This window comes from Haliotis asinina, chromosome 2, assembly GCF_037392515.1.
Source record: "Haliotis asinina isolate JCU_RB_2024 chromosome 2, JCU_Hal_asi_v2, whole genome shotgun sequence".
Lineage (NCBI taxonomy): Eukaryota > Metazoa > Mollusca > Gastropoda > Lepetellida > Haliotidae > Haliotis > Haliotis asinina.
In genome coordinates, this window is record NC_090281.1 from 85692151 (window position 1) to 85716049 (window position 23899).

The following is a 23899-nucleotide window of genomic DNA, read 5'->3' on the forward strand; positions in this document are numbered from 1 at the left end:
GTTCACATCAATACAAAAATGATGGACATGGATTTAGATTAAAAAAATAATGGAACCATTATGACACAAATTACACCAACTCTATAATATATCCCCTAAACTCTACCAAAATGTTTCAGCAATGATTGGTTAGATATTGCATATTTGAAACCTTACAAAAATATTAGAACCAATATGAAACTAATTACATCAATTTTATAATATGTTCCAAAACAAATCTACAAAATTTTTTCAGGAGTGATAGGTTTATTAACTGAAATGAAAGATCATGCTTACTGTAAGCTAGATATTGCATGTTTGAAATAACATACAGTTTATGTTCTAAAAAGTAGAAATGTCAATGATTGTGTTGTAAAGAAAATGTACAAGGCAAATACAGCTTGTACAAAAAAAAACCAACCAAAATACTTTTGATTTCGACTGTACAGACTGACATGTCTCACTGGTTTGTCATATTTATTAATATCTTTTTGGTAACTATGGCAACAACCATTTCTATGTACAACTATCTTCTCTCCATCACTTTGGCACATATGAGTTGATTATTTTGTACATCATAAATAACTCTATGATATATCTACAACATCTCTTTTCCTTCTGCAAGCATGACTTACCATACCCTCATATCTGAGGTATCTAAGTCGTCTTTGAAGCACAAGAACGTTAAACAATCAACATTTTAACAAACTTGAAAAATGTATACATCTATTTGGTAACCTCTGTTAATATAAAACAAATAACAGAAATCTGCATACAGTCCAGTTGTTTCAGATGCTGTTGTAAAATTGTCCGACTTTATCAATATACACACGACCAATAATGAGTCACTCATGACAAAACATTTTCATATGAATGTATAATGAAAATGTTAACTGCACTGTCGCATGGATGAAAACATATTTTTATAATGAATTATTGCTTTTATAAAAATGTTAAAAAATCTCAATGTTATCAAAGTTTATAGGTAAAAAATTTAAAACAGCAAATTCTGAACCAACGTTTGTCTAACCCTTCCTACTCTCGACGTACAAGAACATAGGTTATTAATATACAATTAACGATTGCACTTTCATGACATTTGGGGCAGTTCTTGTATTATTTACAAAACAAATCGCTGGCTCAGTGTGTCTGCATACATATATATATATACACACTACAGTCCAATCATCATATTGTATTTTTGCATAGATTTCCTTAGTGTTATTGCAAAAACAAGTGTTAATATGAAAGACATTATGATTTAGATTCCTGTCCAAACAGCACATTCAAACCAGCTGTATATTGTCAACTAACTTCACACAGCGGTTGAGCATTGTGTTGTCACCATGGAAACACACCTCTGACATAATTCCCGGTCACTGAGCAGTGGAGTTCATGGAATACCGGTTTTCCAAATATTCATGGATTTAATCCAGCACATCGGTAAATCAGTGGAAAAACACCACAGAAGTCTCGTATCTTTCAAATATTTGGAATTGCACATTCTTTGCCTATAACACTTTGGCTCTCATACAAGTGTTTCTTGTTCATAGCCTTCCCCTTTCTTATCAGCAGCAATCATTTCCCAGTGGCGCCACCGTTCCCTCTGCCATTCTGCAGACCCGACAGGAGCATCCTCCCCTTGGTTGAGATTCAAAGGTCGCCTCTGTGATGATGACCTGCGTATTGGTCGAGGTGAGCTTGTTCTTGAAGATGGAGGTGACTGGTTCGACCACTGTATTGAGGTGTCTGACCCCCCTGGACTGTTTGTTGAGGACAAATAACTGCTGATGCTAGAGCTGCTGTTCTCTCGGAGATAACTCGGCTTTGGAATGGACAAACTGTGAGAGTATCCCTCGGAATAAGGCCGGTCCCCACGTACATCCACGTGCGGTCGTAACAACACCTCAGGACTAGAACTGTCTCTCGAAACCTTCACTGTCGGAGTCCGAGATGTCCGTTGACTCCGTGTTACAAGTGGACTAGGGCTCTTTTCAATATTTACACGCACTTTGGGCCTATCATCACTGGAACTTGCAGTCCTTCGTTCCTCTACAACAGTCCCTGACTTTCTGTGAGCAAGCGGGGTGCAAGGGTCGGCACTCTTAGAGGCCCGAAGTGTCTGGTGGACACTCATATAGCTTCTGGAGTGACAGAGGAGGTCAGCATCACTGCTGGGTGAGTGAGGCATAGAGGGCGAATCACTGTCGTCAAACACACTCGAAGAAGTGTCTGGATCTGGTTCAATCCTGGAAAGCAAACAAGACACCCATATTGAATTACGGTGTTCACTAAATACTGAAATTTTCGGTGATGACTTCCAAATGTTCACATTGTCATGCGCCTATGCACACACTAATACATGCGTGATTATTGTGAATGTGAGTCTAAATCGAATTTCACCCCACCACTTATAACATAATTGAATCACCTTTCTCAATATCACTGAGACCTGACAATCTTTTCATCCACACATCTAACATTAGCAGTTACACTTACACAACATCATTTGCTAGTTGTTTGAGGATCTTATCTGCAACCTCTGGGCTCGTTTCCATTAGCAACCGTATAACATCATCATGCAGATCAGGCGGAATCTGAAATATAAAAACAAAAGTTAATAACAAGCCACAACATCAGAATATAATAGGATTTTATCATCCTGTTTACGAATATGATGAAACAAATGAAATTCTGAAACTTCAGGCACCTAATCCATTTTTAATCAACATCAATCTGAAAATAATAGTTAAAATAGTCTATTTAATCAAAGACGTATATTACGCCTTTGACTTAATTCATGTTATGTCTAATACACTACCTCCAATTTAATAAAACATTATTTATTTGAGAGCAGAATTTCATTATTACTTTCAACTTGCAGATGTGACTTTCAGACTTGCAAAATGCTGAGTGACAACAACCTGAGCAAACAAATATCAAAGTATAAAAAATTCGACCAAAAGACTCATCTAGAAATGTTCCACCTCTCGTGTTATAACGTTCAGCTTACCTCATACAACTGACGATAGCCATCGATCATCTCCTTGACGACCTCTATGACCTCCTTGCTCTGCTCTGCATGTTCTGTAGTTTCCACCCGGAACTCCTTGTCCGGTGATGACTTAGCTTTGTGGAGAATGTTTGGTCCGAACAATGTTGCCAGATTATGGGAGTCCATCTTATTCCCAGAGAGCTGGAGAAAGACGAAAGAGTAGCATCATTTGATAATGTTATGCGCATAAACCACTTGCAAAACAACTTTTCATGTGATATATGACACCAGAGACCATATAATAGAGGGACGGCCCTCAAGCCAATGCGCGAAACCATCAGCGCTACGGCTTGTACTGCGCAGCCTATCCGGAAGCTGCGAGGAATGTATGTTCACCTCAGTCATAGATTTTGCGTATTTTCATTACAAAGGTAAGATTTAGTTTTTCTCATTTATTCTCATGTACATACATATATTTTTAAGAGTGCATCTGAGGTTTTTAGTGGTGCTAAAGCGTATACATGTCTTTGTATTTGACGAATGCTGTCATGTGTGATCGTTGTTCTGTGAGGACAATGGCGGCGGTGCAAAATCGTCGAAAGTCACGTTTTTGATTTTCAATAACAGCTACTAATTTTCAATACCAGTCCTTAGTTACCGGAGTGTAATAAAAGCAGATTAGATAAAGTTTGGTTTAGTGGTATTTATAAATCTGTGGAGGACGTATAATTCCTTAATTTGACTCCTGCAATACGACGAAATGTGAATGTTTTCTGAAATATTTACTCCACAACACTTGATTTCCGCACGCTTTCACAATAACAGCTTACTACCAGCATTTTTAAAATAAGTATGTGAACATGTACGGCGAATTCCTCTTTTGCTTGGTACTAAATATACATGGCTATGATCGGTTTTTTATTTTTTATGATTTTTTACGTAAACCCGCATTTGCATCATGTACTGCACATTTCAGATACCATGTAGCAGACGACACAACATTAATTTTGTTTGTTAATATGACCCGAATATATGTTTAGTCAATTCTTCAAAAGTCCCATGCACTTATGGGTTGTTAATAATTGTACATATTTCCATTTTTGTTCACTGTGATGATTATGCTTGTAGCAAATATCCTTATTTTTCATGAAATAATATATTTTTCTGTTTTTATCATTTTTCTTCTTAATGAAGTTTAATTATGATTTAAGTTACCTTATTCAACTTTATGCTTATATCATTACACCAATTATAGCATAAACTTATTATTTTGTCTTGTAGATGCCCAGGAAAAAGAAAGTTCAATGAACAGTTCCTGAAGATTGCAGGTAAGTAATAATGGAAGTAATATATTCAAAATGGTGTTTCTGTTAACTAAGGGTGCACACCAAAGAAATCATTTTATTGGATGAAGTTGTTGATAAAAAGTTGATAATTTGTAGTTATTGGTATTTATTTATTCTATAGGTATTTGTATTATCCGTTATCTGCAGAAAAAAGTTTGAAATATCAAAACATTTATATAGTCAAGAATTAATATTGCTTCATTTCTTATGTAAGGAAATATACAGTGTTAATTAAGTGCAATATCCCCATCTTGAGAGTAAGTAAACAGATCTTGTTAGAAAGAGCATTGACATCCAGCTATCACATAATTTCAACAAGTATTTAGAGCACTGAATTCATGTTATTTTTTCTTTAATATCAAAATTGTTCATCTCCTTTTTCCAGTCCAATAGATGCACTGTGTGACAAACAGTGGAAGTCATTCTTCAAAGACCTCACTGATGAACGCACAGACACCCCATGCCAGCAGGATCAGATAGATTATGATGGCGGTTCTGCCATTAATTCTGCGGTTTAGCAAAAACTGGGCGAAGATGTGAATAAGTCTGTGATGGCTGCTGACTTTCTATACAGGTGTGCATACTCCAAATAAAATCTTCGTGTATGCACATCTGATGATATATGATCCAAAGTACCTCTCGAGAGCTTGATAATGAGCTTTAATGGCAAAACCATTGAACACATAGTGTAACTTTATTGTCACAATTACTATGAAATAAATAAAGAAATTGACTGTCCCGATAACTTGGTTTTGTCTTCAACTATAAAATCGTTTGTGACATGGGAATCTCTACTAAGGGCTTTTACGATTTGAATCAGATCATGACCAAGTATTGAACCTGACTGTGATGCATCCATCATAGGGTTGCAAATAAACTATTTTTCAGGCATCCATCATTTGAACTTCACTTGCAAGAGGCAAGACCTTTGAACTGTGTTTTTCATCAGGTTTGAAACTGTGTGGCTTGATGGTTATTCTCTTACAGATATCCCTGGACGAAGTTGTGTACAGATTTAATATTTTTCATTTCATGTTTTAATATTTTTGAAAATTAGTATATTCTTTAGTATTAGTCTCAATTTCAAACAACTGACATTCATATTTGTTTTTAGTGAAAGCTTGAAAGAATATTATCTAAATAGTTGTATTTAGCAATACATATACATACATATACATTTATTGTTCTTTTATATAACATAACATCATAATGACAATCACGCCTGCACAGTCCCTATCAGTTGCAATTCCGGTATTTTCGGAAAGGTATGTGACAAATTTTTCATGGTAAGTGTCATGATAAAATTAAAGTTATGAACCCTATGAAAATAATAAATTTCAACGGGTGGTGTGTTTGTGGGGATGCTTCACGACCTTTATATCACAAGTTCAAGTTCTCAAGTCTTTGTTTCATTCCTTCTCAATCTACTGTGACAGAAACGGTCAGAACAGAATACAGAAACTGTATGTAATGTACATTGACGTTTGTGAAAATGGTCCTCGTGGCTTTAGTAGCTCTGAGTAGCTTTCCTTTGCAAAAAAAAACAAAACATATTATAATGTGCGTATGTCTCCGTACGGCTCCGAAAGCATTATCACTGTCACCCCCAAACTCGCATTCAAACAAACATTACTGTAACGTTCGTGGATAACGTGAAATCATGTTTCGTTGGTACTATCAGCTTCATAAAGTTACGCAAATTAATATGAAATCAAAATCAGAGACTAATAGCGTCATTTAGTGAACCACCAACCAGTGGCAACGGATACTTAAAAAAAATCATGAGGTTATGTGATGAAGTTCAGCGAACAACGGGGACATTGACAACAGTACTGTTACATGACTGGCCTAAAACGGCACGGATTTCGCGAACGATACACATTTTCAGCGATTTTGTCAGTTGACATGTGCGACAGTTGAAAGGTTGACATCTTCTGAGAGACAAGATAGAGATTACGATTATTGTAATCAGTTTATTGGAGCTGTTCATGTAATCTTTGACTGTCAGTTGCATCCAGTGAAATCCAGCTAAGGAATTAACTCTCGGTCCCGATATTACGCAATATTGTTTATGTGGTTACCAGAGTGCTCATTTGCGAATGTCTGCGCATCTGCTGCGCATGTGGTCCGGTTACCGGAAGTTAGCAGCAGGGTGTCGATGCGTATCAGTTACATGCCAGACCGTAGCGCTGATGTTTAATGATAAACTGTTGGAGAGGGCCGTCCCTCTATTATATGGTCTCTGATGACACTAAATAAGTCATAGTCAACAGAAAACAATGTTGTGAGGAAATCTGTTGAAATGGACTAACAAACTGTGTGTACTAAATGTGATTCTGGCTGTTTAACTTTTTTTTAAAACAAAATCTATCAAGCTTTTGTTCCATTGATTTGCAATAGTCTCAGTACCCTTTGAGCCTGAAGTAGCAGCTTTAAGGAGATACATAGTTGTCTCCCTTACTTCAACAACACATAAGCCATCTGTCAACTGTGATGTAACTGAATCTCTTAAACTCAACCTAATGTAATATTTGACATGATGTTATTTAGAGCTGATGTCTATAAACTGCAATTGAGAAGCAGAAATTGGTTCTTGCTGTTGACAAAACATACCTCGTTTCCACGTCCATCTATAGTATCTTTGGAATGTTCGACAACCTTCGCCAGGAACCTCAGCAGTGCCCAGAATGTATCACGATTTGGCAGGGGCAGTAACGACACAAGCAACCTCAAGGCTGCCAACCGTTTCTCTATATCTTTTAATTCTGGAAAGTAACACAAAGATATTTATACTGAGGATCAAAAGTCGATCCTTACAGTAAAAGGACCTGAAAATGTTTCAGAGCAGGACCATTTCCCTTACAGTTTAAGAATAAAATCACAAAATTGTCAATAATAGTCAAAAAATGTGATGGAGGGAGGGGGGTCAACACAGATATGAACATTATGAGTCAAATCATTAAACGTTTAAAGAAGAAAGTTCAAATAAATGAATAAATTACGGAATTGGTAAAGTTCCTGAGCACCAGACCAAATGTATAAATTAGAGCATAATTTTGGTATTTCCACCATAAGTAACAAATCCTACCATGACTACAGAAGACAACTTGCACATTGGGTTAGCATATATTCAAACACTGCCCACAAACCAATAACAAATTCATGCTTAGTTACCCAAATTATCATAAGATATCATTAGATAATCAAAGATTCAACTAATGTGACATGCAACAAATTTGAAATCTGACTGTCATGTGACCTACTTCTGGTGGAGATGAAAGGTGTGTACAGATCCCGAGTAAGGAGAGGCTCTGGCAGATCCCGAAAATATTCCTTCAGCAACGCCCCAACATCATGAGGGTTGTGACTTTCATTTAACGTTATGCTCTTCCCACTATCAAATTCTTCTTGTAACTGTTTCACTCGCTTCTTGGATGAACCAACACGAAAAATACCAAGCACCTGCAAACCTGAAACAAAAAACATAATTCTTACTGATTGTATTGCATGTCTAATGTGATTAGTTGATGAGAAAGCTCTATTGTTTCACTGAATGTAATTTCAGTGGTAGTTATAATAGTTGTTTATTCTTTGATATTCCTAGTGTATTTCATACCATGGTATAATTACAAGCCTATACAAGCTATTTTCTCTCGAAATAAAAATGCCAAATGGCTCAAATTCTGGTTTCCAAGATCAAGGGCAGGTAATCTGAATATTATCTGTACATAAAAAAATGTTTTCTCTTCACTTATCTATCACAGGTGAAAGTTGGGAAGAAGAGACATTACATGATGGCAGCCTGAATAACTGAACCTAAAATCAGACAAGTCATTGATTGATACTATTAGCAGCACCAGAGATCATCAAGGCACTTGACCGGTCAAGAAGCCTGACCACCCATCTACTTAGTTGCCTTGAAGGACAAACACAGGTTGCTTGTCACACTCTAACACAGGGTTTATGTTTACTGAATCTTATGAAGGAAAGTGAGCAAGTTTTGAAATAACACCCCATGAACTACATTTACTTTTTTACACACAACCTTGATAAATTACTTGACACAACACTTTTCTCCACCGCAAAATCTGATACTGCATCAGTACATGAAAACTTCAGAATGAGATTCCTCCCTAACTGTTTGGTAACTCATTCTCACCATAGGTTTCTATATGTTTAAAACAGGAATTGACTATCTGAGGAACTTGAGGAGCTCCCGTGGCGTAGCAACTTTGGCTATCTCCCCTTAGTTCTGACTGTGTCGAGGCAGGATGAGTGAGAGACAGGGAGAGGGCATCGATGAGACTAGAACTTGTGTTTCTGCTACTTTCTGATTCCGACAAAGAATCTGAACTTCCTCGTCTCTGAAAAAAAAAAGATACTGACACATTATTAAAATTACAAATTTGTCACTCCTTCCATAATGGCAGAACACTACAAATAAATGTTCTTCTGCCAAAGCAAGATAATTGTCTCAACAGAAAACAATACTAGATTGTATTTATATTTATTTGTTTCATCTTTAATTATATATTTCATTTACTTGTACTGAATTAAATGAAAATCTAGCTTTATGTGTATAACATTGCACCCACAAAAATAACTTGTAAAAAGTGCACATAAACACACATAAACAGTTCCTTCATTTCATGCCTAATTATTAACTTCGGACTTATTTCTATATAAATTCCTGAAGCCAAAACCAAATTATCCCTAATTTGTAGATAATTATCTATGGAATTTCATGACATCCAACCATAAGATAAATCCAAGTTACCAGATGTCCTGTTATTATTCACTGGAAGTGCTTGACATATTTTATCCCCAAAATGGAGGCCATCTGTCTAGGTCAAGGGAGATAACTCATCTCCATGCATTCCACAGACAGAATTCACAAGTGTAAGATTGAGTAATCACTGCTATCTGTCCTGTATATCATGCTTCAGTGACACTACTTGATGAGCATATATAATATGCAATCACTTTATGAGATCTTGCTGCAAGTGATGTGAAACAGCTCCAGGCAAAGCTCCTGGGTAATCAGCTGTCAGGACTGTAACCTAATAAGTGGTTAATAATTACAAATATTTAAAGACTTCCTTTTACCCACTAGAAACATTCCATAGATATTACTGATTTCTTTCAACAGTTGTTGGGAATGTACGAAATATTTATTCACTGCATATTTTCAGTTTACATCTCCAAAGCCAAGTGAGTAAGGAATTCACAAAATTTTATAAACCTCTCTTAGTTCTGAATTTGAATTTTAAAAGCTGATTTTGGTATGCGTTTTCATTCAAATCTACAGAAAGATAACAAAGCTGTGGGGAGGGTTATTCAAAAAGAGATGGTATGTTTAACCATAAAACATGTTAATAAAGTTGATATTCATTAGGATTCTCTCCATTTATACATAAAACATGTGGAAGTAGTTTATGTCGTGGCCTTATAATTTCCTTAGAATTCTTCCTTGTGTTACAACCATTTGAGGTGTATCTTCATACCCTGTATGCATCTACAAAATGTGTGACAGGAATTTGCTTGCTTACCCCTTGAGAGGGATTGTGGGATATTGTGCTGCCATTGTGGGGAACATTGTCCAGAGAGCTTTGGGAGGAACTACTTGACTTTCTGTGAAAAAAAAAAAATTTCATTAGACATAGAACATGAGAATGAGTTAAAACATTCCATTTACTTACACACTCACACTCACTTGTCAGTCTAGTTCTCCAACAATTTCCTTCATTCTGACCAACCATTCAAAGAAAGTCAAACAAAAATCACTCAATGCATTATTTATGGCGACTATTCTCTGGCCAAGGAAACAGTACATAAGCATGTGTTAAAACATTTTACTCACTAATGCGTCAACCTAGTTTTCCATCAACATTCTTCATTCTGACCAACTGTTAAGTCACCCACAAATCACCCACAATGCAGCAATAATGGCGACTCACCTCTGACCATGGGGAGACAATAATACATCAGCACTTTCACTGCGGACCTTTAACGATGCTGATGACCGACAACTTTGTCTTTTATATATTTCTCTGTCATGAGCAATACACTTTGACAGCGGAATTCCAAACACCATTCCTTCTGAAACAAAATATTATTTGATGTATAGACTGAAAAGGCTTCAATATGTTTCTGACTGACACCTGGAACTCCTCCTTTCCAATATCGTCTAATAATCTTTGAATATCAAGCACATTTTGTACTAAACATACCCAAGCAGAGTCAGAGAAAAGTGTGACACATACTCAGATGCAAGTGTCATCAGATTGCTAATGAAAAGCTTCAAGTCATGATAGTCCAATGGTTTACAATCCCCAACCATTTATGTGATTTACAAAAGATATAATTCATATCACCAGGTTTCAGAGCTACCAAGTGCTTTGATATCACAATGTATTATTAGTCATAACAGGCAGGTGTTATACGCACTATTTCCACCTGTCTACAAGTCTTAGCATGGGTCTGTTAAAATCCTGGCATTCTACTCACTCATCTTCTTAAACTAATTCCCTATTTGACTACTACAATACATTATCCCTGCCCTCTCACTAGATCCCTTCTAATGGGAATACAATGATTCAACTAGAACCCCTGCTTGGCTAACCATCCCAGTAGCAAGTGGTGGTCTGAGGGAGATATTTTTCAGTGTCACTAGGTCAAATCAGTCCCCAGCAGGCTGTACTTTTTCAATGTCACATAGAAATGATGACCTCATTGTTTATCTCAGCAAGGGGTCTGTCTAAAATCTAGTCAGTTTAAGAATATAGCTGAGGATATGTTATCATTGCATGATATTGTGAAAGACAGCCGTCATGTGAATCGGTCATCTTTGTTCTTTACAACGACCAACCACTGTCTTACATAGAGGAAAGACATGGGCAGTATTACGTTTTATATATCCCTGAATGAGTTATCAGATAATATTTCCAGTTCATATAATTACTAACAATACAACACAATATTATTTTTCATTTCATTAACATTTCAGATTTATATGATTATTAACTACATTACTTATTATTGTTCGTATCACGTCAGACATGGAAGGCAATAATCCAGGGATTACCATTCTTCACCATAAAACATTATTCTTATTGAATTTTGAGTATTTTCACCTGGCATAAACTGAGGTAGCCAAATGCTTAAAGTGTCTCCTCATCAAACTGAAGACACTAAATCCGCGATTCCCTACATGGGTACAGAGGGAAGCCCATTTCTAATGTTCCCTGCCATGATCTAGCTGTAATGTCGCTAAAAGCAGTGTAAAACCTTACTCCCTCACTTGCATGACTTACAGATATCTACAGTGAAAACCAAAATTATTTATCAAAACACTTTTGAAGCATAAGTAACGATCAGACTCCTTTAGCCTCGTGAAACATATCTCAGATATGGCATGTTAATCCACTTGTCATGCATAAAAATACATTGAGAATGTTTTATGATAACCTGAATATATACTGATAAAATATGCATGTGACAGTACTTCTGTCAACAATCACACTGTACATTGTGTACATTGACCTGACAGCATTAAATTGATACATCCATTTCAAGCATGAAGGTACCATATTCACTGCAAAAAGCATCATGAGCTTTCAAAATTTACAAAATTGGAGTACTCAATAAGACCATAAGTGCGCCATATTTGTATTCAGATCCTTTCTGGGGTGTCAGGGTGGTCCAGTGGTTAAAAAGTTTGCTTGTCATGCCGAATTCCTGGTTTGGATTCCCCACAAAGCCTTAAGCCAATTTCTGGTGTCCCTTACCATAGTGTTGCTGGAATATTGCTAAAAGCAATATAATACCATACTCACTAACTCATATCCTTTCTAGATCCACTGATAGTTATGCTGCTCAATAGCACTAAAACTAATGCAAAACCTTGCACGCCACTATCATTTGACATAGTTCACGGTGTTATTTGAGATACTTTGAACTGATAACTGACAGCAGCTGTTCAATGGAGAGCATGGAGGGATGATGTTAATGTTTCTAGGATATGACTTGACACCACTCATGTCACAGAAGGGTCCATGAAACAATACAATATACGCTATGTTCTAGTCACTAAACATTTTCATTAATAAATTTTCCTCTGCCATCAATATATGTCTCATATTTCCATCCATACCAAAATAAGGTTAATTTGTTTTCACATATTTTCTTCTTTAAACCCCCCACCATCACTCACACTAGGTATTAGTTAAAAATGTTTAAAGATGAATACAAGATTTATATATACCAAAGTGAAACAAATTTATGCTGAAAATCAAAAGAGGGACAATACTCAGCTGGTGAATTAGGAACAAAATGTAAAAAACCATACTTAAAGTGTGTTTGCTCTGATTGATTAAGATTGGTCAGGAGAAAGGAAACCACATTTTTGTCTTGACCTATAAAATACATATCACTTTTAAAAAGTTATGCTATGAAGAAGCAGCACTGACTTTGACAAAGACTACGTGGTTGTATGATCCACTTATGTCTTGTCAAAGACTACACAGAGACGTGGTTGCATGATCCACTTATGTCTTGACAAAGACTACATAGAGACGTGGTTGCATGATCCACTTATGTCTTGTCAAAGACGACATAGAGACGTGGTTGTATGATCCACTTATGTCTTGTCAAAGACTACACAGAGACGTTGCATGATCCACTTATGTCTTGACAAAGACTACATAGAGACGTGGTTGTATGATCCACTTATGTCTTGACAAAGACTACATAGAAACGTGGTTGCATGATCCACTTATGTCTTGACAAAGACTACAGAGAGACGTGGTTGTATGATCCACTTATGTCTTGACAAAGACTACATAGAGACGTGGTTGCATGATCCACTTATGTCTTGACAAAGACTACATAGAGATGTGGTTGTATGATCCACTTATGTCTTGACAAAGACTACATAGAGACGTGGTTGCATGATCCACTTATGTCTTGACAAAGACTACACAGAGACGTGGTTGTATGATCCACTTATGTCTTGACAAAGACTACATAGAGACGTGGTTGGATGATCCACTTATGTCTTGACAAAGACTACACAGAGATGTGGTTGTATGATCCACTTATGTCTTGACAAAGACTACATAGAGACGTGGTTGCATGATCCACTTATGTCTTGACAAAGACTACATAGAGACGTGGTTGTATGATCCACTTATGTCTTGACAAAGACTACATAGAGAGGTGGTTGTATGATCCACTTATGTCTTGACAAAGACTACATAGAGACGTGGTTGTATGATCCACTTATGTCTTGTCAAAGTGATGTAAATTTGGTGACCTATATGAAGATAAGTTACCTATTTTAAGAAGAAATATAACTTAAATTCAACCTCTAGAAAATCATACTTCTTGAGTATGCAACTGATGTGAGTGAGTGAGTGAGTGAGTGAGTGAGTGAGTGAGTGAGTGAGTCCAACTGATGTGAAACAGGCTCATGTAATGTAGAGTTTGTGTTGATAAGTTTTACATTGCGCACAGCAGTATTACAGCTATATGGTGGTGGTCTGTAAATAATTGAGTCTGGACCAGACAATCCAGTGATCAACAGCATAAGCATCAATCTACTCATTCGGGATACAATGACGTGTCAACCAAGTCAGACAGCCTGACCCCCCAAACCCATATGCCGCCTCTTACGATGTAGAGATTGTATCTGATATTGTCCTGGAGTAGATGGTATGACTAAGATGTATATCCATGACTCAAGAATGTCTACCACTGTCTCCATAACACATAACCTAATCTTATAACCACTGTCTGGAAAATAGTGACAAAACTAACCAGAATAATACCATCAAGTATTAAATCAGAAGTGTCATTGAAATCTGAGTAAATTTAAAGTTACCAAATATTTCAGGAATTTATAATATCTTTGAAATGTTTCAGATACAGCAGAGATAAAATTCCATAGTTCACATTGCTATTTTGGTCCTTAAGTAGAGAGAACATATTTTTCCCTGAAATAACATATTTGTCATTCACGAAGTATTCAGAATTGATGTGATTGATTATATATTATTCATAGAAATTACAGAAAATAAACTGTGATATGCTATAGAGCATGTCAAGAAATATTAAAATATTTTCAGAATAACATATTTTTGATGACACAGTTTGCCATGAAATATATTTGCCATTCACAAAATATTCATATTTAATGCGACTGATTATATATTTTTCATAGATACTACAGAAAATGTTTTGTGATATGCCATACAGCATGATAGGGAATATTAAAATATTTTCACAAAAAACGACTGAATGGTAATTCATTTATAACAGAAAAGTTTCATTTTCAATCTAAACATTATGCAAACATAATTAAAATGTATTAAGAAAATATTAAATAAGACTGCTGAAAATGTAGGTTATATGTTTATTCTTTAGCAGAAATAAAAATGGGATTCAGGCATAGTTTATTTGCTCATCACATACATTTTTAATAACACATGTGTGGAGACCATAGGCTGATTTCTTGAGAAAAAGTAAGTCTTTACTCAAATCTCAATTGCAGTCAAATTTTTAACTCAACTGTGTTTTTTAAGTATAAAAGCCCACACATCTCAAGCAATCTGTCCACCAATGTCAAACTGGCACTATAGTTTGAGTTAAAAACTGATTTCAGTTCATTCTGTGAAATGCATTTTCATGCATTTCCTCAAATTTAAGTAAAAACTCAGACTTAAGCTTTTTTCGAGAAAATTGGGGCCATATCTCTTGTCTCCTACAATGAAATTACTGCAATATGTTAACAATCCTCTCTCAGTCCCTGACTGTTATAAATGGTTTAAAACTCTACCTCTACCACATCGAATAGGGCACAAGCTGTTTTTGTCACTATTAACTTTTAATGTTCAGCTAAGTTGCCGTTAGCATGACAGTGACATCTCAGTCAAAAAGAGATTAATGGTGCTCTTCAACACCTCATTAATTCTTTCCCAAACCTTCAAGAAGAAAGGAAACTCCTCACACTGTCCTTGTAAACAGTTGAATGTGAATGTACATCACTTGAGTCATCATTAAGAAAAAGCTGCCAGTTGCAATTTCTTTAACTGACAAAAAATCAAATCTGCACTTTAACACCAGTGACAATACCAATGGTATTTTAGTAATAAACCTTAGCAAATCTAAAATTATTTAAACTAAACATGAAAAACTGTTATGAGATTTTTATCATTACAAAATGTTTCATCATGTTAATATACAGTATCATCAAAATAGATAGAGAATATTGCCTTCCTGGTTTACAAAATATAAAACATCCCTCTAGACAATTAACATATAATATTACTTAACTTGTCAAACATTAACCCATCCCTCCTATTAGCTATGTAAACACTTTAGAAACTGTAAACATCTTTCAGATGACAAGGTTGGTAATTCCCACCCTAAGTTTTGTATATGACCTACATATGACAACTAGAGCCAAAATTCTATTATCATTCCGGAATTTGGTCAAGGGCCTGTGCTCTACACATACATCATATCTATATTTACAACACATCTGTATATCTAAATATTACCAGACATCTCCAGACTACAAGTCTTTTATGACATTACAAACATGTTGGTTGATATAGCTGACACAAAACATTTTATCTGAGTCACAAAAGTTGTCCTACTTTTTTCATGGTTATTTACACACAACAGTAAATGAAAAAGTGAGATACACATAAAAGCTTTTATATATTTTTTCATACTAGAAAGGTTGACATCCACAATGACAGATTTAAGGAGTTTTACTATCATAGTTTTAACCATAAATCACATGTATTCCCACTATTTTAACTGTTCATTTCATGTGTATATGTTTCAATACTGTATAAATATCCTACACAGATATTTATCTAGACCTGTGCAGGGCGTTCAGGGCCCAATATTTTCTCAATTCTGCAACAAATATCTGTTATTATCCAAACTGGAATTACAATTTTCCTAGACGATGTTATGTACTAATAAAAAGTTGTAGTTCACTAACCAGTTTCAGAAAAATAGTGATATGTATGTAAGAGCATCCTAAATAAATCCCTTGTGTAGGTGAAATGTATATTTTTTAACCATAAATCATCTGTGTTATTTGAAGTATTTTTTCCACTTGTTCATCTCTTGATCATCTACATAGTTCATACTGAACCAACACACTTGGTCACTGGACATGTAACTTATCACTTATGCTAAAATTCAGGACAGTTTCAGTTTTGTCAGGTAAACTTTGTACAGGTGAAAACACTTCAGTTCTAGTGTACAGAGTGTCAAAGTATTTTCAAAACACAGGAGCCATAATATATGTTGAAGACATCCAAATTTTGCTTTAAACTTTTGGACGTGATCAAGTTGCAAAGACTACAACTTGACCTGTATTCACCTTAGATCATGCCAGTGGCATGTATTCCTCATATCAGGCTAGCCCGAGGATTCAGGGATGGGGTGGATATTGTTCGTATCACACCATCTTGGTACTAGCCTCAGATCATCTTGACAAGAGGCTATGGTGGAGCCAGTCTGGCCCTCTCTTTGTGTGGAGGTGTTGGACTGACTGTTTACGAGATCTCTGAGATTAAAGTGGATTAAAATATGGATTATCATGGATTCTGAAAGTGCAAGATTCTGTGGTGAATCCAACGCCAGCTGATAGAGCATGCCTGACCAGGGTCAAACGTTGACATGAAAGTTTAATCTGTTGACTGAAGGAGGAAATTGTTTAAACGGATTAGTGTAGGTAGATACCACAAAGGTTGCGATATGTTGTCATACCAGTAGGTTTCTGTTTGTAGTATCTTGACTTACCAAAAAAGAGGATTAGATCAGACTTGTGATCAAACAGTACTAAATTCTTGAGGACAACATTTCCAGATTTTGACATATCTTGCTGCTCCCAGTCTAGTGCTACATGTATATCTTGCAGCTCCCAGTCTAGTGCTACATGTATAGCAAAATTTACATGACAAAATATCATGAGAAATAAGAAATTATTATCAAATATTCCTGATAATTAAAATAAGGATGAAACAATGAATGGTTTACAATGTTCTGTAAACTAACAAACAAAAAGTATAAAGAAGAATATTTCAATAAGTTTAAGTTATAGACACATGGACATATTCATCAGAGGTCAAGGATAAGTCTATCAATTAGCTCCAGTCATGGTATCACTCAGGTTAAGTTGATGAGGTAGGGTTATGTGACATGACAGAACCACCCTAGAGCTAATTCTATTTCAACTGCCCGTAACTCCTGGAGTTTTGCCCAGAGTCAATGTGGGGGTGGATGTTTTTGACCTATATATTTAACTAGGGAGTGTCAGGTTGCTCTTGAATGAAATACCACATCAATACCATAAACATGATATACATTATTTATCAGGCGTTTTGACATGAAATACGGTCATATCTATTGATATCTGAATTATTCATGTTTTACATTCAGCATTTCTTACATGTTTTTTGCAGTACTTATATTTTATTACAGTGCTTTATTACACTCAGTGGATACTAATGCTTTCTTTATTGTCAAGTCCTGTAATTCAAATAAAATTCATTGTTTGATAAATATTTTACAAAATTCCTTACAAATATTCATCATTTCCTATTTAACTTTATGAATAACTGACAACAAAAGTTTATATATCAATACAAAATATTCATGCATCCAAAAAAGTCTGTTCAGAAAATCAATGAAAGTCTAGCATGTTAAACATTTCAAAATGATTTGACCACAATAATATTCTGAATAAATCCTATAAATGTACTTAATGTCTTGTGGAACACTACAGTATAACAATTCAGCGTATTGCAATGCTAGAACTTAAACCACAACATCCATTCAACACAATATTAGTAGCAGTCATGTGGAAAATAGTTTCTATCTCCAAGGTCAGAGGAATACTATGGGGCTGACATTTCTCATGCACCACTGACCATGCTGTAGGCGTGGCAGGTTGTTGTTTGAAATATAACGCACCCCTTATAGAATAAGTTTCAATCACACACCGGGTCCTTCTATAAATCTGTAGCCTCTCTTTCATTATCGTGCACTTTGAGCCTCTGTTTCATTCTACACATATCAATGACCATCTATTCAAATACAGGTCTTCTCAGTTCGACCAGTATATTTGATAGTAGCAATTGTGTAGAGGTATTTATTACAACCAGGTGAAGACCATCTTACAAATTTCTTTGGTGATTACAGGACAATATGCCTTACAGCCATATATGGAACTTTGTACAAACATGTTTACTTTTTTCTTTGAATGGTGAGTAGAATCAATACACATAAAAGCATGAATTTATAGATCATTCACTCAATGAAAGAAAAAGAATATACTTAGTCTAAAGTCATCAAAATAATGAAGTTGACATCGATAAATTCATGCCTCTCTGTTTTTCTAAATTCATGTCTATGTTGTTTCCTTAATATAATGAAAATATACTGGACTTTGCTTTAAAATCAGCTTCAAAGGTATATTATCACCTTTTACATAGTTCTCCCTTCATGCTAGCGAACAGCTTCTCAAACAACAATGTAATTCTTTCAAAATTCAAATGCTTGAAAATAAAGGTGGAATATTCTGATACAATGAAACCAACCTTTTGGGTTTGAATCCTTCTGTTTTTCTTTCTCAGCTAGAGTATCCAGCAAACCAGCCAGGTTGGCAGACTTTGACCTTCGTTTCAGTGACAACACTTTCTTTGACCTCCGGTTGTCATCAGAATCTCCTGGAAATAGAACAAAATAATTGATAATGATACAAAAGAAAAAGTATAACAAGAAATGGACATGGTTCACAGTAAATGTGTTTCCCAACATCACCACCAGGCGTTCTGCACACTAATCACTTATTTGCAATTCATAATGTTTACTTATTTTGTCCAACAAGTTGGTTGGATGCTCAACTCAGCACTGGAACAGACAATCCAGTGATCAACATCATGAACATCGATCTGCGTGATTGGCATTTGAAAGAATTAATATAATTAACACTCGATGTCCATGTGGATACCTATCCGCACTTACATTCTGAACATTATTTTTTTCTCTACATATGCAAATGAGGTAAATCACCCCTACAAGCAAATACAGTGGAAATTTAGCAGTTCTAAACATTGGGATGACGGACTGTCTCCACAGATGTGAGCGCAATGGACTGTAACATGTGACATACTTAGTCCGTGCCTGTTGGTTTACTGTTGTTTCGACCATCATTGCCATCTATCGGAAACACATCACACTGTGCCCGAGGGTAAACTTATAGTAGACCTACTTTAATACTCCACATATTCAGTCACACGACATCAAAGACAATGTGTAAATCGATGAAATAAAACACAGCTATAAAACACATGGTTTGTATTCATGAATTATTGAGAATTGTTTCTGTAAATGTTTCAAGAATCTACTGGAAGTTGACGTCACACTTATGGAATACAGCTCTGCATAAGGCCATGCGTTTGTGGTAATTCTGAAACACCAATGCTGTTAAAGAAGACTATGCAAGTCATTGTTCCTTGTGATCAAGTTATTAAAATTGACGAATGTTAAGTACACAGAACACGTTAAGTGTGATATTCAGCAGAAATGCAGCCGGAAGCCGCAGGTTTGCCAAGTGGTTTGAACGTTCACACGACACGCTGACGGCCCTGCTGCACTGAACAAAGCGATCTTAGTCAAGTTAGTGCTAAGATGATTATCACGAAAGTCGTAGCGGAGCTAAGACTACTTTGTACAACGCTACCCTGAAAACTGGCCAGCTATTCTCGAAACGTTCGTAGCCCTACGAACTTCTTCAACACATTGGTTACGATCAAAGTTAAGAATTATGAGGGCTGCGAACGTTTAGAGAATAAGGACCCTGACCCACAAAGCGTTCGGAACGTTCCATACATCTTAACACCTTAACATACACTTACTATAATACATCTACCAGATCCTGTCCTCAGCATCATTTTCAGGAATACATTGGTTATTACAGATCAAAAATATCAAACGATAGGTCTATTCACTCCGTAGCAGTCAAAATGGCCGCTAAACGCAGGTTTTCTGTAAAGGTCAAATGGCCTTGATTTTCATGAGACCAACATACCATCACGATAACGCCCTACTGGGCTGGACTATGCTGGTCCGTGAAGATGACCAACACCGACATGCCATACATCACCCTGAATATCTTCCCTGTTTACCACAAATCACGACCTATTGTTGGGCACCCGGTGAGTAATTCTCTGCAATCGCCTGGTGTATGGACCGTAAAAGTATGCTCGACGAGCAGGCAGTCATGCAAATGAACGCGCAGGGAGGAGGCCAATAGAGATAAAGAGGAAATTCACTATACTTAAGTCCGCGTTCATCTTACCACCTCTAAATTAGCGCCAAAACATCTCTCTCTTTTTTTGTAAAAAAAAAAGAAAATTCGGAACAAAACGTGAGAAACCGATATACCTGCAAATGTTCAACGCATAGTCATAAATTGTAATTATATCTGTGCGAGTACTAGCGCGTCACTACTTACGCACTATTTCGACACGTTTGGTTGCTAAGTTACTTTTGAAAAAAATGATCGTGATTTTATGGTCCTGTAAATTGCTCCAGTAAATTGATGCTGTCGTTTTGGCGTAGCCCTGGGTATGGTTTGTATGGCCCAAACGTCACCATGCTTATCAAGAATGTGAACATTCTGAATACGTCGTTATCTAAGTACTTCCAACGTAAACAATCATTGGTGACTAATACACAACAAACAAAGCTGTTTGCAAAGTGCTTACGTCTATATTTTAAATGGAGGCTAGTGGAACGTTTCTAGGTGTGTCCTTTCCTCTAAAGAACGTTCTATGGGGAATGCCAGTCCCTATGATTATGCGTTCGGATCCCGGTTCTCATCGAGTATGTTTCCGAGTTCGCACAATGTCAAAGGCCTGCATGATTTAGGGCTTTCCTCCCTCATCGCCGAACTCACTCACTCACTCACTCTGCATTTTGAAATCCTGAATTTGAATTCGTCAGTAAAGCCCGGAACCAAGAGGAATATTTGAATATATTTTGGATAACTGACTTCCGTGGTATTTTGGCCCATTCCTAACTTTCAGACACCCAGACTTTCGGGATAATCATATTCGAGACAAATAATGACCGCTGCGGCTCTATCAGCCAATCAAAGGCCTATGTCAAATTTTTCAAAGCTGCTTCCTGAAGGCATCACGTGAAACATACCACAATTGTGATACTTTGTCATCTACAAGAACTCACACGATTAAGTTAAGAATATTTAAACCAAGTCATTTGTTAAAGGCAACGCTGATGTATTTTTTTAACACAACGCAGTCGTTGAAAAAAGCAGCATTTGTCTTTTCGTCTTCCTGTCGCCGGGCGACAAATCATCTGCATGGCTGCCTGAGATGCCTGCGCCAGTCGAAATGATGACAGTTTTAAAACCATAGACTATTTTCAGCTCCGTCGTGACACTGGAACCACCTTTTTGACTAATTTTCATTCCGTGACGTTTTAACGTCTTCCTGTTCTTCAGCAAGCTAGAGACCAACCCTTGTAATACTGTCAACTTGACAATTTGTTCGTAGAAAATATTCATTTTTTATATAAACAAAAATTTAAAACCGAATATCTGTCTGTCGTGATATGTAAAAGCATGAGTAAGATATTTCGCAAAATTATTTTTAAAATAATAGCGTTAACAAAATCTAAAGGCAAGCTTAAGGACTTCCTTAAGTTAATACGCGGACATTCTACACCCATTACCTTATAAGGATATCAGTGGAACCCATACGAAATATAGTCCCTATCAATAGTTCTCGAGAAGTACTGAGTGAGCCATTTTAAGGGTCTTGCGTGGCACAACAGCCGCTCGGTCGTTATCCTTACCCAATCTAATTTTAACCCTTCAGAAAAGAACATAAAATGTAGTATGTTAGTGGTTCAGATAGCAGCCATTAAATGCTCTAACACACTATCGCTCATAAGTGAGATGAAGTGACGACTACATATCACGTGAAAATATGACCGTGTCACGTGGTGTATCATCAGTATCATCTAATAAATGAGCCCCAGACTTGACGTAACGAATGATGAAGATTAAGACTATTGACGTAGTGACTGGGCTCTACCTAAAAGTACGCTGGTGCACCACGTGTGCAGAAATAACACAGCTTGGATCAGTTGTCAGGGTAATATGACAGAAGAGATATGCTAACGATGACACACACAGACAAGCACCTGTAATGTACGGCTATACACGTTACGATACACTGATGCTAGGTGTATAGGTCGGGAGCGTCGAAATATTACGCCTCGGAGAGTGACCTACAGGTTTAAAGGTGAAGGTCGCTTTCACTGTTAGGTCACCATTGAGTGCATAAACTTTTGCTTTCGTTGTGTCGAGCGCCCGTGTCATGAGTTCTAATTGGTGCAGTATGTATATGTGTCATTATCTGTTATATCCTGCTGACGAGAAGCATGTAATCCCTTCCTGACATATTGTTTGGTATGGATATTTTACGTTGTCATTGTGTCACGTGTGCATTTACACAGGTTTTAAGAATCACCTTGCTTACGTAAGCCTGCGGCCCAAATATTGTGATTTCAAAACTTTTTTCAGAATGTGGGGGATACAAGAAAGATGTCCAGAAACAAGAAGTCAAGCGTCTCGTTGGGAGTCTCTGCGGTAGTCTGAGCAGTGTATATCTGTGAACGAAATCCTCCCATGTTCGTTCAGTTGGTCCTTAAACAATTCGTATCAACAACAGATATACAAAATTACATCTGGGGAGTTTAGGGTGCTTTTACAGCTCCATCTCCGTCAAAGAGAAGAAAGTTCATAGTCGATCGAGACAAAACGGAAGTCGAAACATTCACAAATGTTATCGATTATTGTTTAAACCGAAACTCGCCAAGCCTTCGCACAATATGAAAAACTACTCCATCATAGACAGCCATTTACAGCAACGACCGACTCATTGGAGACAAAACCGAAATAGAAACATCTGCAAAAGTCATCGACCATTATGTTTAGACATATGTCGACAAGTCTACGCACAGCCAGAAAGAAAACATACAGAGCATTTACAGCAGTGAACGACTGATCGGAGACGAAACGGAAATCGAAACAAAAGTTATCGACTGGTGTTTAAACCGGAGGTGGACTTTGCAAAACCGGAAAACAGCACAGAGAGACATTTACAGCAATGACCGACTGGTCGTAAGTGGACGTAACTTCCACGTCCCATCCATCAGCTGAAGGCACGGCCTCTATCTTACAACCTATTACCCCATATGCCGTGACGTTCCATCAGCTCATCTCACACCTGACAGGTGTGGCGTGTACCACGTGGTTGCTCCTGATCTACGACCTTGATCCACTGTCATGGATGACATCATCGGCCACCAGCGTGTACAACCTGTATGTGAGCGTTTCTATCTTGTCATTTGGACAGTTCATCAATAACCTCTCGTCCCACGACATTTATGTCGAGAGACCTCAAGAAGATCCTGTTTTGTGGCCACGGCGTGCCCGTTGATTTCCGTTGTTAGGTCTTTGGAA

General features: G+C 36.7%; 1 protein-coding gene across 2 annotated transcripts in view; it reads right to left on the minus strand.

Moving 5' to 3' along the window:
- Positions 1–1482: 1482 nt before the first annotated feature.
- LOC137274493 (rho GTPase-activating protein 6-like) overlaps positions 1483–23899 on the minus strand; it is a 59392-nt gene continuing 36975 nt past the window's right edge. Inside the window, exons 3-11 of one of the 2 annotated variants that reach the window (XM_067807707.1) lie at positions 18942–19070; positions 10278–10416; positions 9870–9951; positions 8480–8684; positions 7584–7790; positions 6934–7085; positions 2993–3175; positions 2479–2576; positions 1483–2228 (exon numbers count right to left, since the gene is read on the minus strand). In XM_067807707.1, the coding sequence (XP_067663808.1) occupies positions 1508–2228; positions 2479–2576; positions 2993–3175; positions 6934–7085; positions 7584–7790; positions 8480–8684; positions 9870–9951; positions 10278–10416; positions 18942–19070 (1916 nt within the window). In that variant the 3' untranslated portion in view covers positions 1483–1507. Of the gene's footprint in view, positions 2229–2478; positions 2577–2992; positions 3176–6933; positions 7086–7583; positions 7791–8479; positions 8685–9869; positions 9952–10277; positions 10420–18941; positions 19071–23899 lie in introns of both variants that reach the window. The other variant, XM_067807706.1, reaches the window with a different exon arrangement.